General features: G+C 48.7%; 1 protein-coding gene across 2 annotated transcripts in view; it reads left to right on the top strand.

Moving 5' to 3' along the window:
• LOC8034010 (ubiquitin carboxyl-terminal hydrolase 25) overlaps window positions 1-20,648 on the top strand; it is a 75,128-nt gene that overhangs the window by 33,128 nt on the left and 21,352 nt on the right. For both annotated transcript variants that reach the window (XM_029990670.4, XM_029990671.4), the window contains exons 11-14: window positions 12,391-12,566; window positions 13,427-13,497; window positions 15,313-15,541; window positions 18,239-18,402. In XM_029990670.4, the coding sequence (XP_029846530.2) occupies window positions 12,391-12,566; window positions 13,427-13,497; window positions 15,313-15,541; window positions 18,239-18,402 (640 nt within the window). The remainder of the gene's footprint in view (window positions 1-12,390; window positions 12,567-13,426; window positions 13,498-15,312; window positions 15,542-18,238; window positions 18,403-20,648) is intronic.

The raw sequence follows: 20,648 nt of genomic DNA, 5'->3' as shown, positions 1-20,648 counted from the left end.
GCCGCTCGTTACAAAGGGTACGGTACAGCCATTCATCCATCCATCCAAGCCATTATATTAAGGCAATCCAATACAGTCTTTCTACCGCCATTAGGGTTAGCGCCTCGTCTGTTGCGCGTCACGTTTACCATCGAGTACACAAACCAGCGTCCGCTTGCCGTGTTGTGATGGAAGCGGTAAAAAAGCGGCCGCACCAAGCGATCTCGCTTGCTACGAAAATGAAGATCCTTCAAGAGCTGGATCGTGGTGACCTCTCGAAGACGGAGATCGCAAGAAAGTTCGATATCCCGAAGTCTACACTCTCAAGGATATCAAAGGACAAAGAAAAGATTCAAGACGCTGTAAAGCGCGGAAGCTTTGCCACCGACCGAAGGAGGATGCGAAAGACGCCTTTTGAGGAAATAGAGAACGTCCTTTTTCTCTGGTTTAAGCGCGCGCGAAGTGCTAATTTCCCGATCAGCGGCCCCATCCTCGAAGAAAAGGCTGGAGAGATTGCGTCTCAGTTGGGAATAGATAACTTCAAAATGAGCGACGGTTGGCTCAGCCGTTTTAAAAAGCGCCACGGCCTAGTCTTTAAGACTATTTCTGGGGAAGGTGCAGCAGTCAACAGAAACCTTTGTACCTCCAAGGCATGCACACCTACTTCGTCAAAAAGCGATTACAAAATGCAAAACAAACTACCATTACCTCTTTTTTCTAGTCAGCTACATTAGCTGGACATCATGCTTGTGAAATAAAGTCATATTTCACTCATTTTATGTGCTTTGCTTTAATGAAACTTCTGATAAACGGAACAAATTTTTCTGTCCCTTCGAGTTCCGTTTAAGAGGAGTCCACTGTATTTTGTTTTGCCGCAATGAGTTGAAGTCGTTTGAGCGCTTGTCAACTTTATTTAGTTTTATACACTACATGATCTCAATGTTTTCCTGCAAAGTACGCTAGAAGAGAACCAAGTACAGGCCTTACAGGTGGCGTTTTGATGCTTCTCTGTGCATATTAAGGCATTGCCAGCGATATGGGCCTATCGAGACCACCAACTGGTACCGCTGACGTCTGCGTTTATGCACCGCCGTTCCCAAGCAGCGCCAATGCATGGGAGGCATAGGACATTCCCTCTAGGTCAGGGGCCGGCAACCCCCAGCTCGCGGGCCGCATGCAGCCGCGAGGCAGTTTCATGCTGCCCCCAGCACGGCACTGCAAAAGAACACCCTCCCATTCCCACCCACCCCCTGCCGCTTCTTCCCACAGAACATATACTCAAGGACCATGCGACAGTTTTGACATCAAATGGGGTTAGACATGAAGAAGAAGCACTCTCAGTTGGCATTGTTCGGCATCTCCATACCTGGACAGAGAACGTCTTCACTTCCTTTTTGCTCTTTCTTTGCCTGCCCCCGCCCCCCCCCCCGCTTTGCGAGTTGCCATCTGCCCCCATCTTTGTCGGCTTCGTGATGACTTGGCCCGCCGCTGCAAAAAGGTTGCCGACCCCTGCTCTAGGTTATTATATTATCTCTATGACATCACGTGATCAAGCTTGAACGGCCCTATTAGCAGACGCTAATTGAGCGAGTTCCAGGCTTTCAGCGTCGCTGCCAAGCCTGCATTCTTTTTCTTGGAAGCAATAGGATTTCTTTTGGCAGCATAGAGTGTGCAAATCTTGTTAATTACAAAATAAGTACTACAGTTGAACCTCGATGTAACGAAGTCGGTAAAATTCGCAATTTACTTCGTTACATTGAAATTTCGCTAAATCGAAATTTAACTTTAGCATGCGAAAAAAAAAAAAAAAAAAAAAAAATCCGAAACATTTTACGGGTATGAAAACTCACCGAAAATGACATTTATTTAGGGGCAAAGTAGTCCGCGAGTTTTGCTTGCGCCTTGTCCGACAGTAGCAGCGGCGTCGGCGGCGTCATACGGCGTTCGAGCGCCCAGAGCGCTTGCACGGCATCTTGCTGCCCATGCGACGCCGTGTACCTCCTCAGTACGTCCATTGCGTCGAGCACTTCCCGAGTGCTCGTGATCTCGGCAGTTTCTTCAGGATGGCGTCCAAAACGTTTGCTTTCTCATCCAAAAAAGAACTTTACGTTTCCTTATGGCAGCAAGCACGTAAGTGAACTGCCCGGTTAAAAAATAAAGCTGTTTAGTTTAGGCGGTGCCAATGTTTCCAACCTACACAGCACTCTTGACCGCACAGTTTACTTGCCCCCTTGCGCCCACAGTGTGCTTGCGCCTTTGCTTTACATCACGCTCGCAAGACGATAATCGGTCTTTTCGGTCTTCTCCTAGATGGCACTGCCCGTGCGGCCGCGCGGTCGCGCCATCACGTCGCTCCCCCGCTGAAGTTGGCTCCCGCGGTACAGTGGACTATGATGATCAGTGAATGCCAGTGGTGATGCTGTTATGCCGTGTTTACTTTTTGCTCGGCATTTTCTGGCCAGCCTCGCGAAATCCGCTTTGCCGCATGCCTCGCGGGCGCTACCGGCGCCGCATCCTCGGGCAGCCTAGGAACGTTGGAAGGCCTGTCCCCGTGAAGTAACCTATCAAGCGCTCGCGTTTGCGCATAATTTTTTTTTTTAAGCCACAATTTTTTTGCGAAGTTGTTTTTTAGAGTTGATTTATTTATTGCCTTCTATGGCAATGGCGCTTCGTTATATTGAAATAGCAGCAAAATAGACTTCGTTATATAGGGACTAAAAATACATGGGGTCTATGGGCAAGAAATTATGAAAAATAAAATACTTCGTTAAATCGAGGATTTCGTTACATTGAAGTTCGTTATATCGAGGTTCGACTGTACTCATTTTTTTTTAAATAAATATAAAACAAAAAGTTGAGTTTATCCCCCTCTTTATTTTCTTTTATTTTTCTGAAGAAAAATATAATTTTAGGTTTTACTGTTTCAGCTAGATTTTCACACTCTGCAGTTCATGAAGAACCAACCTGACTATTTAGGTTACTCTATCTTAATAATTTGAATAAAAAGCTCGAGGCACACCTAAGCACTTCTTATGAGTTGTGAATGCGAAAGCATGCAAGCCGCTTGTCCGCTCCCTTTTCCGTCTGCTGCATGCTTTTCGTTGCCGGTCAGCGCGCGCGCTCCCCTGGGCACGCTGACCTTGGACCCCTTGGACGCTCCGTGTTAACGACTCGCTGATGGACACGCAGCGCCATGGGGTGGGCGGTCGTGAAAACTGACGAGCGCAGCCCTAACCTCCGAGACCCCAGAGCGTGCGCAAGCTTCGGGATCTCGGAGGCCATGGCGCAGCGGCCAATGGGAGCCCCGTCGACGCGCGCCAGCCAATGGAACTGAAGGCTGTAGAAATTCGCGTACCGCCGCCGATTCGCCATTCGCCACGTGGTCCGTCAACAACCCGAGTCCAGCCTGGTTCTTTCACGGGAGCGGGATTCCGCTCCCCGTTTATTGGTACATAAAACACAATGCTACAAAACACTCAATCTAAACTACAAATACATGCGACATTACACAAATATTTACAAACGTACGTTAAGCCCAAAGCTAAACACAAAGAGGGCTTCCAGGCCTCGTGTCCCGTGATTACCCTAGATCTGGTCGCCCCTTACTTGCCTGGGCTCGGTAGCGCCCGAAGTTCTAAGAGCCTCTGCGCCCCCTGTCTACCGAGTATATCTCGATCGATGGGCGAGGAGGTCTCTCCTCGCCCGCCATGGGGCGCCTGCAGCGCCATCCAGTGGCTAGAAGAGAAACCGGCACGTCGGGAGCCGAATTCGAGATCCCGATCGACCCCGCGGCGACACGACCATGGGATCGTGTCTGAGGCAAGGCAATTGCATAGCTGCCTTGCGGCCAAGATGGCAGAGTGGTTTGATGGGCACCCTCGTGAATGCACGGTGCGCCATAAGGCGAATCACTCCTATTGGGATTGTGGAAACTAGGAGCTGTTTTCGTACTTCAAACTGACGACGTCAGCTCGCTCCATGAGACAGTTAATGCTTTCACATTAAAAAATTGCGTGCGCAAGATGGGTGTCTTTTTGTGCATGTTATGCAGCGCAGATACTCAACTATAGTCGGTTACAAGTTAAGAAGGTAGTAGAAGCCCCTCCCCATAAGCGTGATGCGCCCGCTTCAGACGCCTCCGCAGTCGAGAAGATAGTTCGCTGAAAACGCCCCTTCTACTTCAATGGATGGATATTGACTACAGACAGACCTTGTAGCGGGCGGCAGCTTGCGCCACCTAGCCGAGGCAAATTACTCGCCCCGGAAGGTTGACGTAAAAAGAAGGCTTCAGTGCAACGAAAATTGTAACTTTTATAAGTAATGCATATATGGTTGTTGGTTTTAGCTTGATAACCTTCCTACTCGAATTAGGTACATTCCGTGTATTTTCTGCGTTTGTTAAAAAAAACCTGCGTTTCGGGTTTTGAAACTTCCTGCGATTCGCGTTTTAACAATGCCGAAGTCGCCGTTTTCCGTTATGAATCCCAACGTGGAGACAGCGGAATGCGATTCCTCCGATTCTTCTTCGTCAAGAGAGTCTGGTGCAGCCTCGCCGCCTACGCCAAGGCGCCTCTACAAGAAGCATAAGAGCGGCGATGTCCTCAACCGAGCTGCACGGCAGCTGATAATGAACGCATACGTTCAGGTGCGACACGAACCGCCCGCCAAGCCCGGCCAGCCCGGCCTCACTGTGGAGGAGTCCTGCATCAAAGTCAGCAAGCTGCTTGGCGTTGGTGTACGCACCGTCCTCGAGATTAGGAAGCAGGCGAAAGAAACCGAGGGACAAGTTGTGACACCTTCTCGGAAGCGCCCAGCAAGTGAAGGCAAGAGGCGGCGCAAAGTCAGGTACGGCGAGTTCACGTTGTGCGCGCTAAGATCGTGCGTCCACCGTTTCTTTCGACGGAACGAGGTCCCCACGGTCAAGAAGATAACGGCCGAATTCTGCGCGAGCACTGAACTTCCCTCGTTGAAGGCTTGGACTGTGCGTCGCCTTCTCCACGACATCGGATTCGAGCATGACAAGAGGGAACGAAACTCCCGGTTGATTGAACGAGAGGACATAGTCGCCTGGCAGCAGAAGTACCTGCATGAGATCGCACGTCACCGACAAGATGGTCGGAAGATCTTCTACTTGGACGAGACGTGGGTGACGGCAGGGCACACTGTCTCAAAGGTGTGGGTAGACACGACAGTGGCCTCGTCTCACGACGCCTTCATGCGTGGTCTCTCGACTGGCCTCAAGCAGCCATCGGGGAAAGGCCAGCGTCTTATTGTCACCCACATCGGCAGCGATGAAGGCTTCGTCGACGGCTGCCTGGACGTGTTCCGTGGACAAAAAACCGGTGATTACCACGAGGAGATGGATGGCGCCCGCTTCGAGAAGTGGTTCGACGGTGTCCTCGACAAACTGCCGACAGGAAGCGTTATCGTCATGGACAACGCTTCTTACCATTCACGGCGGTTGGAAGCAGTGCCGACGACGAGTTCCCGGAAGGACGACATCCGACAGTGGCTGACGTCTAAGAAAATTTCATGGGACCCCAAGATGGTGAAGAAGCAGCTGCTCGACATTGTGGCCTTGGTGAAGCCACAGCACCTAAGGTATCGTGTGGACACTGCTGCCGAGACAGCTGGCTGCACTGTGGTCAGGCTCCCACCGTATCACTGCGAGTTCAACCCCATTGAACTGATATGGGCGCAGATCAAGAACGGCGTTGCTGCCCGAAACACGACGTTCAAGATTGTCGACGTGGGGAGACTCCTCAACGAGGAAGTTGACAAGGTCACCACTGACAACTGGATTAATGCTGTCAGGCACGTTATTGACATTGAAGCAACGTTCCGACGAGGCGGTGCCACAAGTGCCCACATCCAGCCCATCGTCATCCAGCTGGATGGAGAGGACACCCCATCCGAGAGTGACCTGTCTGGTGTCGAGCCCCTTGACGAAGCTTAAGGCCACCATTATGGAGAAAGCGTGGAACATCTCGGAACACAAAACGGTCCTTTTAAGGACCACTTATTTGCTTTAAGATCGGATTGTTGTTCTTGACCACCACTAACCTCCCGTGTCTCATGTTGTCATGCTTCTCTGCTTGTTGCCGGATAGCATTTCGATATGCAGCCACCAGACAAACTTTTTTTGTTGCGATAATGTCTAAGCTGGTCTATACATTGCACTGTGCCATAAATCACCAGTATAGATTTCAACTTCACGAAAACAAAAGTTTGCAGCCCATCTGATGCCATATTGACCCTTCCCGCTGTCTAAAGATCTTTGCTACGCAGCAAATGGAATTTTGATTGCAAATAAGCTCTTTTTTGTCTAAGAAAAACGACACAACATATCAGTGCCAGTGCTCTGCTTTAAAGCATAAATGGGACGTCTGTGGCCATTTACATGACTGAGGCTTCTGGGAATAACAAAGCCGTGTGTTAGCACAGTGGAGAGCGAAATCGCAGTACCAGTACTCTGTTTCTAAGTCTAAAGGGAACGCCTATGGTCATTCACATGACCGAGGCCCCTCTGAAAACAACAATAATGTGAGTCAGCACAGTGGGAAGCTAACTCTTAATGCCAATGACCTGTTTCAAAGCATAAACTGGACGTCAGTGGCCATTCACATGACCGAGGCCACTCTGAGAATAACAATAACGTGCATCAGCGCTGCGGGGAGCTAACTCTAACTGCCAATGACCTGTTTCGAAGCATAAACTGGACGTCAGTGGCCATCCACACGACCGAGGCCACTCTGAGAATAACAATAACGTGCATCAGCGCTGCGGGCAGCTAACTCTAACTGCCAGTGACCTGTTTCGAAGCATAAACTGGACGTCAGTGGCCATCCACACGTCCGAGGCCACTCTGAGAATAACAATAACGTGCATCAGCGCTGCGGGCAGCTAACTCTAACTGCCAGTGACCTGTTTCGAAGCATAAACTGGACGTCAGTGGCCATCCACACGACTGAGGCCACTCTGAGAATAACAATAACGTGCATCAGCGCTGCGGGCACCTAACTCTAACTGCCAGTGACCTGTTTCGAAGCATAAACTGGACGTCAGTGGCCATTCACATGACCGAGGCCACTCTGAGAATAACAATAACGTGCATCAGCGCTGCGGGGAGCTAACTCTAACTGCCAATGACCTGTTTAGAAGCATAAACTGGATGTCAGTGGCCATCCACACGACCGAGGCCACTCTGAGAATAACAATAACGTGCATCAGCGCTGCGGGCACCTAACTCTAACTGCTAGTGACCTGTTTCGAAGCATAAACTGGACGTCAGTGGCCATCCACACGTCCGAGGCCACTGAGAATAACAATAACTCATAGATTACCGTGCAGCCGATTGCGACGCGGAAACTTGACAAGGACGCCACGTTTCACAGATGAATGCATACTGCTTCGAAAGCGTCATTTCAGTAGACAGACTATTTATTAACGCCAGCAAAGGTACGGTCGAAATTGGGTAAAGACACTTACTGTGTTCGCGGTTCACTTATGCCCCTCCCGCACAGCCCACTACACTTATAAAGAAGAGTTTGGTGACCGCTGCATTTTAACGTCGCTCCACGGAAACCACTGCGAAGAAAAGCCGATGCCTTCACGATGTTGAGGCGCAACCCGAGGCAGAGAAGCAGACGGCGTTCGACGTATGTACGATACTAGGCCTTACTCCTGCATCGAAATTTTCGATGGCAATGCTATCGCTGGATTCTCACGCTGTCGCGCAGAACCTATTGCGAATAAAAGTGGACGCGGTTACGACTTAGCGACGTATGCTCGGGTAAGTGAAAAACCGCATTAAGAACAGAATAATTGCTGCAAGATACTCGAGTCGTAGAAAATCTGCCCGGCAGCCATGTTGAAAATATTCATTTGCCAGAACAAGATTGGTTCGGGCAGTTCGTGACGTCACGGAAACAACGGGACGCGATTGGTGGCGGAGGAATACAAGATTCCCTTTGAGGGGCTTTTGCCGCTACCTTCTTGACTTGTAACCGACTATAGAGCAGCTATCAGAAGACAGATTGCAGAAAGAAAAAGAGGAGCCCACTTTTTTCTAACTGTGCAAGCACAGCGGGCGGGTAGCTTTGACTTTTGCTCCACTGCACAAGAGCTGAAGCAGCCATGGTGCAATCGACCGCAGGGAGCTCGTGTTTGTGTCTGTCATTGCTCAGGGATTTCACAGCTTCCAAAAGGGGCTTACAATTGAAAACGAGCGTGTTGGTTAATAGATACAAAACTTGAAAGTATAAAACAGAGAGGACCAGGACGGGAGCAGGACATCTTTCATTTAGCAACAACATAGAATGTTGTTGCTAAATGGAAGATGTCGTGTTCCCGTCCTGGTCCTCTCTGTTTTATACACCAACTCATGTTTACAAACAAACCGGCGCGCCCCTAGCGGACGCCACCGGCGCCGCGCATGCGCGGTGGATGGTGGGCAAGAGGCCCGCCGTCGCCCATAAACAAACCATTGAATTGCGTTGTTGTCGGCGTCGGTGGGAGTCCCCGTGCTCTTTTTCACGTTGGAATTGTTTATTCTACGTCCTCCTAACAATGACTGACTACTTGAGCGGCTTCAGCAAAACTAACGAGGCAAAACTTTGCGTGAATAATGTGACGTGCGGCGATTCATTTCACGTGGACGCCGCGGAATAGGCGCTAAAGCCTGACTCCCACGATGAGATTCTACTCGCTGTTTTCAGACGCGACGTTGATTGGACTGCAAAAGCGCGGACCGTAGCTGAGATGGTGGACGTCGATACTGAAAACCGCAAGTAGAATTGGGCATTACAAGTCGGTGATGCATCCACTGGTAACAATAATGATCAACATCTTCTTGTATCTGTTTACACTTAGCCTACTTACCCCAACCAACCTTCAAAAGTGTTTTGAGGCCTGCACTTAGTTCTTATCGCAATTACCGGGTCAACGTTTGGTTTACGGGCCGCTGTCGTTTGAACGAGCTGACGACAAAAAGCAGCCAATTTTGAAAGAGCAGACGACAGTTCGAACGCATGCGTAATGGGGCACGGGCAAGAAGCACCGCGTCCCGCGTCAACAAACCACTCGAATGTCACGTTGTCGGCGTCTGTGTGAGTCTGCGTACTCTTTTTCGCGTTGGAATTGTCGATTCTAGGTCCTCATCGCAATGTCTTACCACTTTAATCGCCTAAGCGAAATTATCAAGGCTCGTTACGCCGCTAAACTTTCCGTAAATAATTTGACGTGCGGCGATTCATTCGCATGAACGCCGCAGAATGGACGCCAAAACCATGATGAGATTCTTCTAGCTATTTTCGGTAGCGACGTCGCTCGTGCTGCAAAAGTGTAGAAGGTAGCGGCGATGATCGACGTCGATACTGAAATTCGGAAGCGGAAACAGACCAAGCGTAACAAGTCGGTGATGGCCACTGGTACCAATGATCAACATCTTGTATGTAATGTTTACACCGTACCTACTAAAGTCATTTGAGGCCTGCAATTATTTCTTATTGCAATCACCGGGTCAAAGTTTGGTCTACGGGCCGCTTTTGTTTGAACGAGCAGACGACAAAAAGCAGACATGTTTGAAAGAGCAGACGAAAGTTCGAACGATCAGGCGGCCGTGTGAATTTGAAGACGCACTGAACCCGTGGGTGGTTCGGACAACTTGACGATTTTCTCTCGTTTATGTTGGAACAAAGCAAATACATCTGGCGACCACAAGGTATTGCCCGCACACGCAATCGTAGTTCGACAGCGTCTGGTTTGCCCTTTTCACGGCTACTATCCACGTTCTCGGACGAACGGAGGGGGCAAAAACACATGAAAACTGATCTTCAAACCTTTCCAGACTCTCTTGGTACAGCCCCCGTCGCAGCATTTTGACGAGAAGGCAGGTTTTTTGTCTCGTTTCTTCCAAAGGAACACGGGAATACATGTCTGGCACGGCGACTTCTGCCCACCGCACCAGACCGGAAGTGCGTCCGGCGCGCCACCACCGCGGCGTGACGTAGGAGAGTTGAGTTGGTGTATACTTTCAAGTTTTGTACCAAAAGGGGGCACACTTTCTAAAAGGATCTACGACAGAAATCATACACTGGATGGAAGTGCTCTGGCTTTCTTCATAAATCTTCACAAAATAAAGAAGGGGCTGAACAGAAGCGGCAGTCCACTGATGCTCAGCATGTTTGTTGTGCCAATGAGGTGCCGGGAAAAAAAAAAAGCATTTGGCTACGATACAGAAGCAAGGCAGGCTCGTTCTGCTGCAACCGATGGCCGAGTGAGGCATAGAGGGTTGCCTCTCTTCAATCGGCAGAATATGGCCCTCATAGAAGAAACATAGAAATGCTGGTGCATTTCGACATTTTGCTGCAAACTAGTCTGCTGTAGAGCACTACAGAAATGCAGCCCTGTTTCTTTCCTTTCTTCGTTTTCACTTTGTTGTCGCGCTCGTCCATCTTGCACGACTCTTCCATCTTACTTCTAACAGAAAGAATTAAGAACTAAGGGGAGAAAGTGCGGACGGGCACATTCTTTAATAGATTGTGCCTGTCTGTCCTCTTACTGTTCTATTCTTTCTGCTGGAAGTACTATACTTACACCGACGCACTCGTTACGAATATCTTCCATCTTCTTTGCTCCGGTATGTCTCGTCCCCAATTGCTGCAGTTGCCGCTGCAGCAGAAACGGCGGCCCTGCATTCGCGTCTTGCTTGGCACTTTGTCGCATTTTGAATTACCACTGCTTTTGCCGCAGTAGCGCAAGGAAGGGGCAATGTTTTGTTTGTTTGCTCCTGGTGAGCTTTAGAGAGAGACTGCAGAAAAAAAATTTAAATAAGATAATTTTTTAGGGGTGAAGCTCCTAAGAGTCTAGCCCTGTCTGTCCGGCGTCCGTGCTCACATCGATCTTGCTGGTGCTCGTGCTTGTGATCGTGCTCGTGAGCTCACGTGCTCGTCTAGAAAAAAAAAAAAAAATAATAAGTGGTGAAAAAAAAAAAAAAAAAGTTTGCGCAATCGACAGTATTTGAACCTGTGCGGGGAGACCCCAATGGATTTCTAGTCCGTCGCCTTAACCACTCGGCCACGACTGCGGGACGAGTAGGGGGCTCTGAGATGTGGTAGTAACTCAAGAGTTGGGGATGTCATGGATGAAACGTTGCATGTAGCCACTCAACGTCTATACAGGAGAGGGCGCTGCGGTCAAATGCGTATATAATTGCGTTAAACTTTGCATGCATTGGCTCAACTTTTATAGACGAGAGGGTGCTGCGGTCAAATGCTCAAATGCATATATAACCATATTCCATACCACACATTCTCTTTCTGACATGGATGAAAACGAATGAAAACTCTGCATGCTGTGGCTCAGCGTCTACGCATACAAGCACCACCAGAGCTTCGCCCCAATCAACATCATTCACCACGTAAAAATGCAATCATTTTTTTTTATTATTTTTTATTTTTTTACTGGAATGGCAGGACTTATTCTGCCTTTTTAGGAGCGTTTGATGCGTAAGCTTCTTCAATGCCTCGAATGTCAACTTTGCTCTTTGGGTGTGTGCAGCCTACAGCTTTTCTGCTGCGGTCCCCACCACAATTATGCGATATCTACCTGTGCTATTAAACAAAACTAAATTTGATTCAGCACAAAAGTGCAATCGACTGCTTCAGCAACATCTTAATGCTTTTACAGTTTTCTCGAGTCATGCGTGGGGATGCGACATCAAAATAGATTTTTTGTCGTACTGTTGTAGCAGGAGGTTTTGGACTTTGCGACGAGTCGTTGGCAGGCGAGGGACTCGCCAGGTCCCTGCAAAGCGAAGGGTGGCTTTTGTGCCTGCTGCCTATGCATTTTGCTAGCTTTGAGTTGACAGGCATAGTTCCCTCACAGTTTTTTTTCTTATGTTCAAGAACCCTAACTGAGTGGCTTGACTTGTAATTTGAGCCGGCCCATGCCCATTTAATTTATGTTAGAGACTGGTTCCAATCTAGAGGATTCAGAGACAGAGGAAGTAACACAGTTTGAGGTATCAGCAAAACCTCCCTGCTTTCCAGCGGGAAAGGTTGAGCAGTTTCCTTCCCCAACAGCTACCAGATTTCCCAATATTTCTGTCGATGCATCTCGTAGAGCGGCGCAGCCTACGTGCATTTCTTTTAACAAGTACAGATCTTAACTGCCGGGCATAGGTCATATCAACATTTACGACGAAGGAGGAACGTCCAGACACCTGCTGAAGGCCCACTGCAGGGCGGCATAGGTCTGCACCTGCTGCAATTCTGCACGCCGTCCTTGTGACTTATACTTCGTGCAACCTATCTTTCAGTCAAAACGACCGTTTATAGGGGATTGTGACTTGTGCAACGATACAGACCAGAAGGTGCGGTAGTTATGTGTGACCTCGCCTTGTTGGTGCAGCCTGGGGCTGGGCTCCCCGAGCAGCTCCCCTCCCGACGAAGGTCACGCCCGCGACCAGAGCCCCCGGAGCTCCTTCGACGGGGGTCCCCGCCCTCGGCACGTGGCGGAGCCAGAGCTGCGCATGCTGCAGACGTGTCTGCGGCGTTGGCGCACCGAAGTGGAGCACGATGTCAAGGGTGCGCAGCGGTTTGCCCCCTGGGCTCCCCGAAGTACATTCTACACTCAGCATCAATTTTTTGTACGCCGCGTTACCGAGGCTGGCGTAGTTCCCACGTTGCTGCAGTGCTGCGAGAGCACATTTATTTGTCTTGCATCCCGTTTCCAGGCGCGCTCATGCGAAGGAGATGCCAAACCAACCCCAGTGCTCGGGCAACTAGCTCCAATGGCGTTGGAGCTTTGCAAAAACTATCTTAGCCTCGAAGATGTGACGCAAAAAAAGTTGATGCTGGGGATAGGATTTCTCTAATACCTAAGTTCTCCCGACCGTAAAATGTTTTTTCAGTTTATGCGGTATTTTAGCACATGTGTGCAGTGCATTGATTTGCGGGCGAGCCAGACGCAACTGTGCTGTTGTGAAAAAAGTCGTAGGCCTCTGTACTGTTTAAATGTATGATAACAATGTTGGTAGGAGTAGGCGGAGGTTCGTCGGCCATTATTTAGGGCAGATAGATGTTCCTCAATGTCAAAAAGTTTGAGAACCCCTGCCCTACTTTTCACTTTACCTATGCAGAAATGTTCATTTGAACAGAAGAACAGGTTATTCGTTAGGTCATATTTACTTTTATGACTTTTTAAGTTGAGCATGTGTGAATGGAAGACCTTAATTTTAGCGTTGGTGTCATGTCGCAACAGCGCACATTTCGGGTGTAGTCTAGTCATTTCCAAGCAAACGTATAACAAGGGACACATCGCCTGACATTGAGCCTTTCCCTGTGTGTTCCCTTTAGCTGCTCAGTCCCCTTTGGCCAATTGTTATGTCCTATTCAGTTAGCGTTGCTCTTCCATGTGGTAACTTTGCTGCTTTCCAACTCCGCAGAGCTACAGGATAGCATGAGCCGGATCCAAGCCACAATTAAGGACATCTACAATGAGCCCTCCCTGCTTCAGGTGTGTACTGTTTGGATTTTTTGCGTTTAGAGCCTCGAGTCGCGTAGCAGTGGTACGGTCGTCTCTTGATAATTTTCCGACAGAGAAACGCCGCGAAGCCAGTGAACATAGGATTAAAAACAGACCCAAATTGTGACAGAAATGCAGTGCCATAATACGTTAAGCAGACGGGGAGTGCTGTATATTTACGAAATAGTCTATTTGAGAGTTTTAGTAGACCGTTCTAATAACTCCTCTAACAATACCCGACAACTATATGATGCATGCGCAAAGGTACCAGCAGAGTATCTGGTATCGTTATTGGACTCACTGGAACAATCTACCAATCTACGAAAGCTCCCTATTGTTGAGGACACAAAGGGGTATAGACACAAAAATCTAAATATACAGAAACCTCTCCAAAATAGAAATATGACGTGTGATATCCGTAAATAACAATCGCACGTTCGTATTTTGAGCGGATGGCTGTATTTTTCGTTTCAAGCGTCAGATTCTAGCAAGCGCTTCGAAATCGGTCACCGAGACGTGCGATGTGTCGTGGGAACTTCGTCTCAATCGCGACGTCAGGCTCCTAAGCACAGCCATATGAGCACCGCTACACGGTGGCTTTTGCATGTTACAATCTCGCATTTCAGAACGACGGAGTGCTGCACAGGTGCACGGTGGCCGTCGTGATGTATTCATTTCAGCCTTCGTAGTCCGCGGTGCATTCTGCCATGATCTATGAACTCGGGAGGACGAGAATTTTAACTATCAGGAGGACTCAAAAGATGTAAGCGAGGACGAGTAGTCACTCTCGCACATGGTGACGAATAGATCATTTGGGCTAGAGCCGTCCGAACCATCCAACAGACCGACTGTCTGCCTGACAGAATCTGAGGGGGTTTGGGGTCGCCAAGAAATGCCTTACATTTAATAATGATTAGCCAGCTTCAAGGTATGCGCTATCGGGCGTTTTATGAACAGCCTGCTCACGGACCAGTTTGCTTCACTTTTCATGCGGTTTGCCAAGCTCTTCTGCTTTTCTTTTCTTAGAAATAAATTGTCGGCACAACTCCTGGTAAGAAGACCCAGACTCCTGAGGACAGTGGGGTCGCCTTTCAGAGTCCTCATCGCGAAAATGGCCACCGTACAGGCGATCGGTTTTCACCCGCACCCGAGACACAACGGACGCGCAAGGCAGATACACGCTTGGCAATTTCTCAATGTTCGGAAACCCGTGGGTTGGCTTCTCAAAGTTCAGCGCGCTGTTGCCGCAGCCCTCTGCCGCGCGATAAGGCGGCGTCCTGCACGCAACCGTGACGAATAAACCCAGAAACAACTTGGCACTACCAAAACAATCGGTGAAACAGCAAGATTACGTCATTGCGTTCACGGCTAGGGTATCTCTACAAGTATGGTGTACTTCTGAAGCTGGTGCCAGCTACTGCGGGAGGAGCAACACATCGCAATCCCCCAGCAAAGCTTTGGCCCCCGAATTACCAGGTGCAAGCGGGAAATCGTTTAATTTGTTTTAAAATTACTTTTCTCGCATTTTCAAACAAAAACACTGATGTTTCTCATGTGCTCATGCGACATGGTAGATACCTAAGCAATAAAATGAACCTTAAAATTTTGTTTCCGTACCCCTTTAAGGGCATTACAGATTTTATAAAACTATCTATTCGCCGTCTGTATCTTTGCGACCTGAGAGCTTATCATTTTGAAATTTCACTTTGAACCTTCTGTCCTGCTTTTTGGGGGCAATTATTCCGATAGCGCCACACGCTTCGTTCTCAACCGGTGTCGCCTCCCCTGCTTGCCCCGGGGTTCCAGGTGCCGTACCGACTGCATGCGGTGCTGGTGCACGAGGGCCAGGCCGCCTCGGGCCACTACTGGGCCTTCGTGTACTGCCCCCGGAGGTCCGTCTGGCTCAAGTTTAACGACGTCACGGTGACGGAGGTGTCCTGGGCAGAGCTGGTGCGGGACTCGGTGGGCGGCCACCACTGCACCTCGGCCTACTGCCTGCTCTACGTGGACCGCAACAATAGGGACCTCTTCGATGGTGAGCCTCATGCGGTCGTTCGTTACTTACCGTATTTACTCGCATAGTGAACGCACCCCCCACAACAGGCATCAATATTTTGACTTTTTTTTTTCTCCTCGAGTAATGAACGCATTCCTAATTTTTAGCTCCACGAGTCTTGAACTGCATCCAAAGCAGCTAGCCACCGAGCCAGTTTTCCTATGCCGCCAAGCGGCCAGGCCGAGTCAAGCCAAGCCAAACCACTTTCGTAATCTAGCTGCAAGTGCGTAGTTGCGAAAGCAATCAACCGTGAAACCAAGCGGCATGCACGCCTAACAAAGCTGGGGTCAGGGAATTGCCCAGCCCCAGACATGCTTTGCCCATCGGATGCATTGATGTCAACAAACACGCCGTCGTCTGTGGTTCGCTTTCGGACAGTGAAATCGTGAAAGTGATTAGGCTTAAGAACGGTTGCGTCGCTCTTTGTGCTGAGTGAGCTTCATAGGGTGCTTTTCCTTCAGAAAAAGGCACACCGAAAGTTCCCTAAAAAGGGTTCGCAATTTAGAGAGCATGGTTACTGTGGCGCGCTCACAATCAGTTGTGGGTGTGCCTCCGTCAGGGGAGACGTGCCACTGTAGGCTGCCGTGTCATATTGGCAGCTAAAATGACATTTGCGCAAAGTTTGTAAATGCAAAATTTTGACCCCGCACAATGAACGCACCCCTAAAATATGTGTCAATTTTTCGAGAGAAAAAATGAAAGCTGTTTAAAACTCCCTGTAACGCTGAATTAGAGCGCAGCTCTTGGGGAGGAGGAGGGAAGGGTACTGGGGTTCACGCGTTCTCGGGGGGGGGGGGGGGGGGGGGGGTCACGTGGTTTTGGGGGGGGGGGGAGGGGGCAGCCACGTGACCTTGGTGGGGTACATGACCCCCTCCCCAAGGTCATGTGGGGGTGACGTGAGGGGGGTGTCACGTGTCTGTGGGGGCACGTGACCCCCCAGAGATATTTTTCTGCTAGATTTAGCAGGGAATTTTTTCCGCTAGATTTAGTGGGGAAATTTTTTCCGCTAGATTCAGCGGGGAAATTTTTCCGCTAGATTCAGCGGGGAAATTTTTCCGCTAGATTTAGCAGGGAAACGTTTCGGCTAGATTTAGAGGGAAAATTTTTCCGCTAGATTTAGCGGGGAAATTTACCCATAATGCACCGCTTGGTTATGCTGACGGCGACGCCGCTCAAGCTGGGAATGGGCGCCTAAGAGCTGCACTCTAAAAAGTGTGTTCATTACGCGACTAAATATGGTAAACGGTCTGGACATCACAGATTCGGTTGCGAGCGACGACGTGAGAGCGGATGACGATAGTGTTGAGTGTACCAGACGGGATTGCAAGAGCAGTGGCATTACAATGTACCATAAAGGTCGAGAACTCTAGTAGCCTACTTTTTTATTGCGTGCCTTTATTGTGGACTCTTGTCTGCTCTCATATGCTCCCTCCTTGATGCTTCTTTTTCTCTCAATTCCGCTCTTGAGAAATCTTATCAACTGGCAACATGTCAATGAGCCTCTAGTTTGTATAAGGGGGTAGCCAGATGACTCATGTAAAAAGCCATAAAAAAGCCAATTCATCCAAAAAGCTGCAACGAACAAAGGGTGCAGCCGTTTTAACAGCGAAGCTGTTGTACGCTAGGGTCTGGGAAAAAATATGTCCTCATGTGTTCACAGAAAATTCCCCATTGGTTGTGGCAAGTATGAATAAATAAAAACAAGAAGAGGGGTCAGGTATGAATAAATACACAAAAACCAGCGTGAGTCAGCCTTCCTTGGCCTTATTACATAGTGAGGTCCTGATACCTTGTTATCACCTCAAGGCATCGTCTTTGAGGTTGTTCTAGAAGTCGTCCAAGAGGTCTTCCTAGGCAGCGTCCTTTAGGCGTCGTCCTCAAGGTCGTCCTGGAAGTCGTTCTTGAGGTCATCCTAGACATCGTCTCCGAGGTCATACTAGAAGTCATCCTCGAGGTCGTCCTTAAGGTCGTTCGAGAGGTCATCCTAAGCATTGTCCTCGAAGTCCTTGAGGTCGTCCTAGATGTCGTCCTTGAGGTCATCCTAGAAGCAGACCTTGAAGTCGCTCTAGCAGTCGCCCTTGGGGTTATCCTAGACGTCGTACTCTAGGCGGCGTCCTCGAGGTTGTCCTAGAGGACAACGACTAGGACGACCTCATGGGCAGCTTCTAAGACGACCTTGCGGACAGTCCTCTTGGTCGTCCCAGAGGTCGTCCTAGACGTCGTGCTCTAGGCATCATCCTAAACAATGTAAAGATAGCAGCTTCGCTGGTCCTCAATCTTCACATGAAGTGGAAGGGCTCTACAATTATTTCATTTCCTTTATCTGATTCGGTGACCACAATGGATTCCGCCCATATAGCGATTTCTCATTATATTGCCGATCCAGGTGTCCTTTATCTAATTGGTTCGGCAAATGCATAGTAGCACAAGACTGCCATCATGCGAGCTATTTCTTATTATAGATTGTTTCCAATTAAGGGGGGGAAGGGTACCTTACCGGGGAGCTGCAAGCCGCACTTGGACCCGCGAAGAGTCATGTAAGACTCGTGAGCCGGAGTCTGGCCGCCTCTCATACATAAAGACAAGCTACGGGGTCTCCGCTTGGCACAGCAGCCGAGAACTTGCATATCTTTGAGCTCACCGTGTCCGGGGTGCGTCGCTGCTGTGCTCGTGCAGAGGTGAAGGACTCGGAGCTGGAGCTGCCCTCCGACCTGGCGCAGTTTGTGGAGGAGGACAACGAGGCGTTCCGGAGAGAGCTGGAGCAGTGGGATCGGTCCCACAAAGACTGCCCGGATGGGGCCAGCAGCGACATCGTTGTCACGCCACTCCAGCAGCAGAAGGTCTGGATGAGGACTTCTCCCTTTCAGATACATAGCAGCGAGGGGGCCAGCTGCTGGCGCTCTCGCGTCCGCAGCCCGTGGCCTCGATGGCAATGACACGCTCTTCATGCAATGTCATTGCTTGACGGTCATTGTGTGAAAACCACGATTTCGTATCACCTGAATCACGAAGTCGGCCAACAAGGGCTAACGCATCTGGACACTTTAACATTCCCCAAACTCGTGATGCCCGTGGTCAACAACTTTTGAGATTCTGCGGTGCTAAAATCAGGAATGCTTTACCCTTCTGAGCCACAAATTCTTAAAGCACTATATTTTTCTGAATGGGACAATGCCTCCCATCATTTTGATGCTCACTTGCTTATCGCATAATTCTTTTTTTGTCACTGTTATAATATGATTGTGTTAGTGTATTTCAGGTGTGCTGCTTTTTACAGTGAAACTGTGATATGTTAGGGGCCAGGGAAAAATGTGTCCTTTTCATGTTGACAAAAAACTCCCCATTGGTTGTGGCAAGTAAAAATAAATAAAAACAAAAAGAGGGTGCAACCAGCATGAGTCAGGCTTCTTTGGCATTATTAGATAGTGAGGTCTTTATCCTTTGTTATCACCTCTAGGCATCGTCCTCGAGGTCGTCCTAGAAGTCGACCTTAAGATCGTCCGAAAGGTCGTCCTAGGTGTCATCCTCAAGGTCATCCTTGAGGTCGTCCTCGAGGTCATCCAAGGGGTCGTCCTAGAAGTCATCCTTGAGGTCTTCCTAGACGTCCTAGAAGTCATCCTCGAGGTCGTCCTTGAGGTCGTCCTAGACGTCGTCCTCTAGGCATCGTCCTAGACGTCAAAAAGATAACAGCTTTGCTGGTCCTCCACCTTATGTGAAGTGGAAAAGCTCTACAATTTTTACGTTGTCTACCTATTTGCTTTTAACCTAACATTCTTCTAATCTTTTTGTATTTTCTGTGTTTTCAATATCAGTGTCTGTCATCGTAATATTTTATTAAAATGGGCCCAAATTAGACAGTTTAACTATGAACCCAGATAGTCTTTCAGTAACTTGTAATGTGCATTTACTCGAATGAAAACCATTGATTGATCGATTGATGTCACACGACACCGTGAGTCGTGCGACACTAACGTCGTGCCATGTGGTCACGGGACACAAGATAACGTGACCATCTGCTTTCCTGATGGTCACGGAGGATCTCTAAAATCATGCATCTAGAGTGCCTTTTGAATATCCCCAAAAGACTGACAGTTTTTGGTTCTCAGCATACATTGCATCATCTGAGGGTTAGCGGTCAAGCGTCGAAATTCCTCTATTACAGTTTGATTAGGCCATTGCTTCGAAAATACTGGCCTCCTTTTATAACAGCAGAGTTACAAGTGTGGATTAAGAACTAAAAAATCTTGATTGGTTAGCAAAGTTTCGAAGGATCGAGCAGTGCCTTGTGACGTTGGTTAACTCTATCTAAAATCATTAAATCTCACCTGATATTTGAAACCAGTTTGCTGATATTGATTTTTTAATTATTTTTCTCTTGTGATTGATTGAGCCAGAAGGACTAAGTGAAAATTGTGTTTAAGTCTGCCCTTTTGCAGTTGCAAATTGCTCCTATCAAACAGTCTGGACGTTCTGGCTCCTCAAAGTGTTTGGTCTACTGAATTGTCTGAGAGTATGTTGTAAATATGATTACCGTTATATCCCGAGTCATCGTCCACCCCCCTACCGCCTGAAATTCATTAAAAAAGTGGGGTGGGCCATGTCTCGGTGGGTGAGCACAAACACTTGAAAAAAAGCGGAAAAAACCGCCTATTTTTCTTTGCGTATCTAGCGCTGATGCACAAGAGATACATCAAACTCAAAACTCGATTTAGTTTCATTGTTTTATAGAAAAAAATGCTCACGAAAGAATATTTTACTATAGCGAAGTCCGTTGCTTGCATACGCGCTAGAAACACCGCCGATCTGCATATAGTGCGAACGTCTGTTCAGTGAAAGAATGTCACCACTATGTTCTCCTAGTTAGTAATCAAAAAGAAAGAAAAATCTACAAGAAAATAGAAAAACCGACCAGGCGCAACGAGCGAGCGAGCGAGCGAGCGGACCAAAGAAGCGACCAAGAGCAATGCTGGGAAAGCGGGAAAGCCGGTGGTCGCGTTGGCAAATACTTTGGCGTCGGGCCAAGTCGGGCCGCCTTGTCAATTGCAAGCTCTTGCGCAACTTTCTTGTTTGGTGCGTAGATACGTGC

The sequence above is a fragment of the Ixodes scapularis genome, unplaced genomic scaffold (assembly GCF_016920785.2).
Source record: "Ixodes scapularis isolate PalLabHiFi unplaced genomic scaffold, ASM1692078v2 PGA_scaffold0__279_contigs__length_252992795, whole genome shotgun sequence".
Classification (NCBI taxonomy): Eukaryota; Metazoa; Arthropoda; class Arachnida; order Ixodida; family Ixodidae; genus Ixodes; species Ixodes scapularis.
This window is presented reverse-complemented; position numbering and strand designations above follow the sequence as displayed.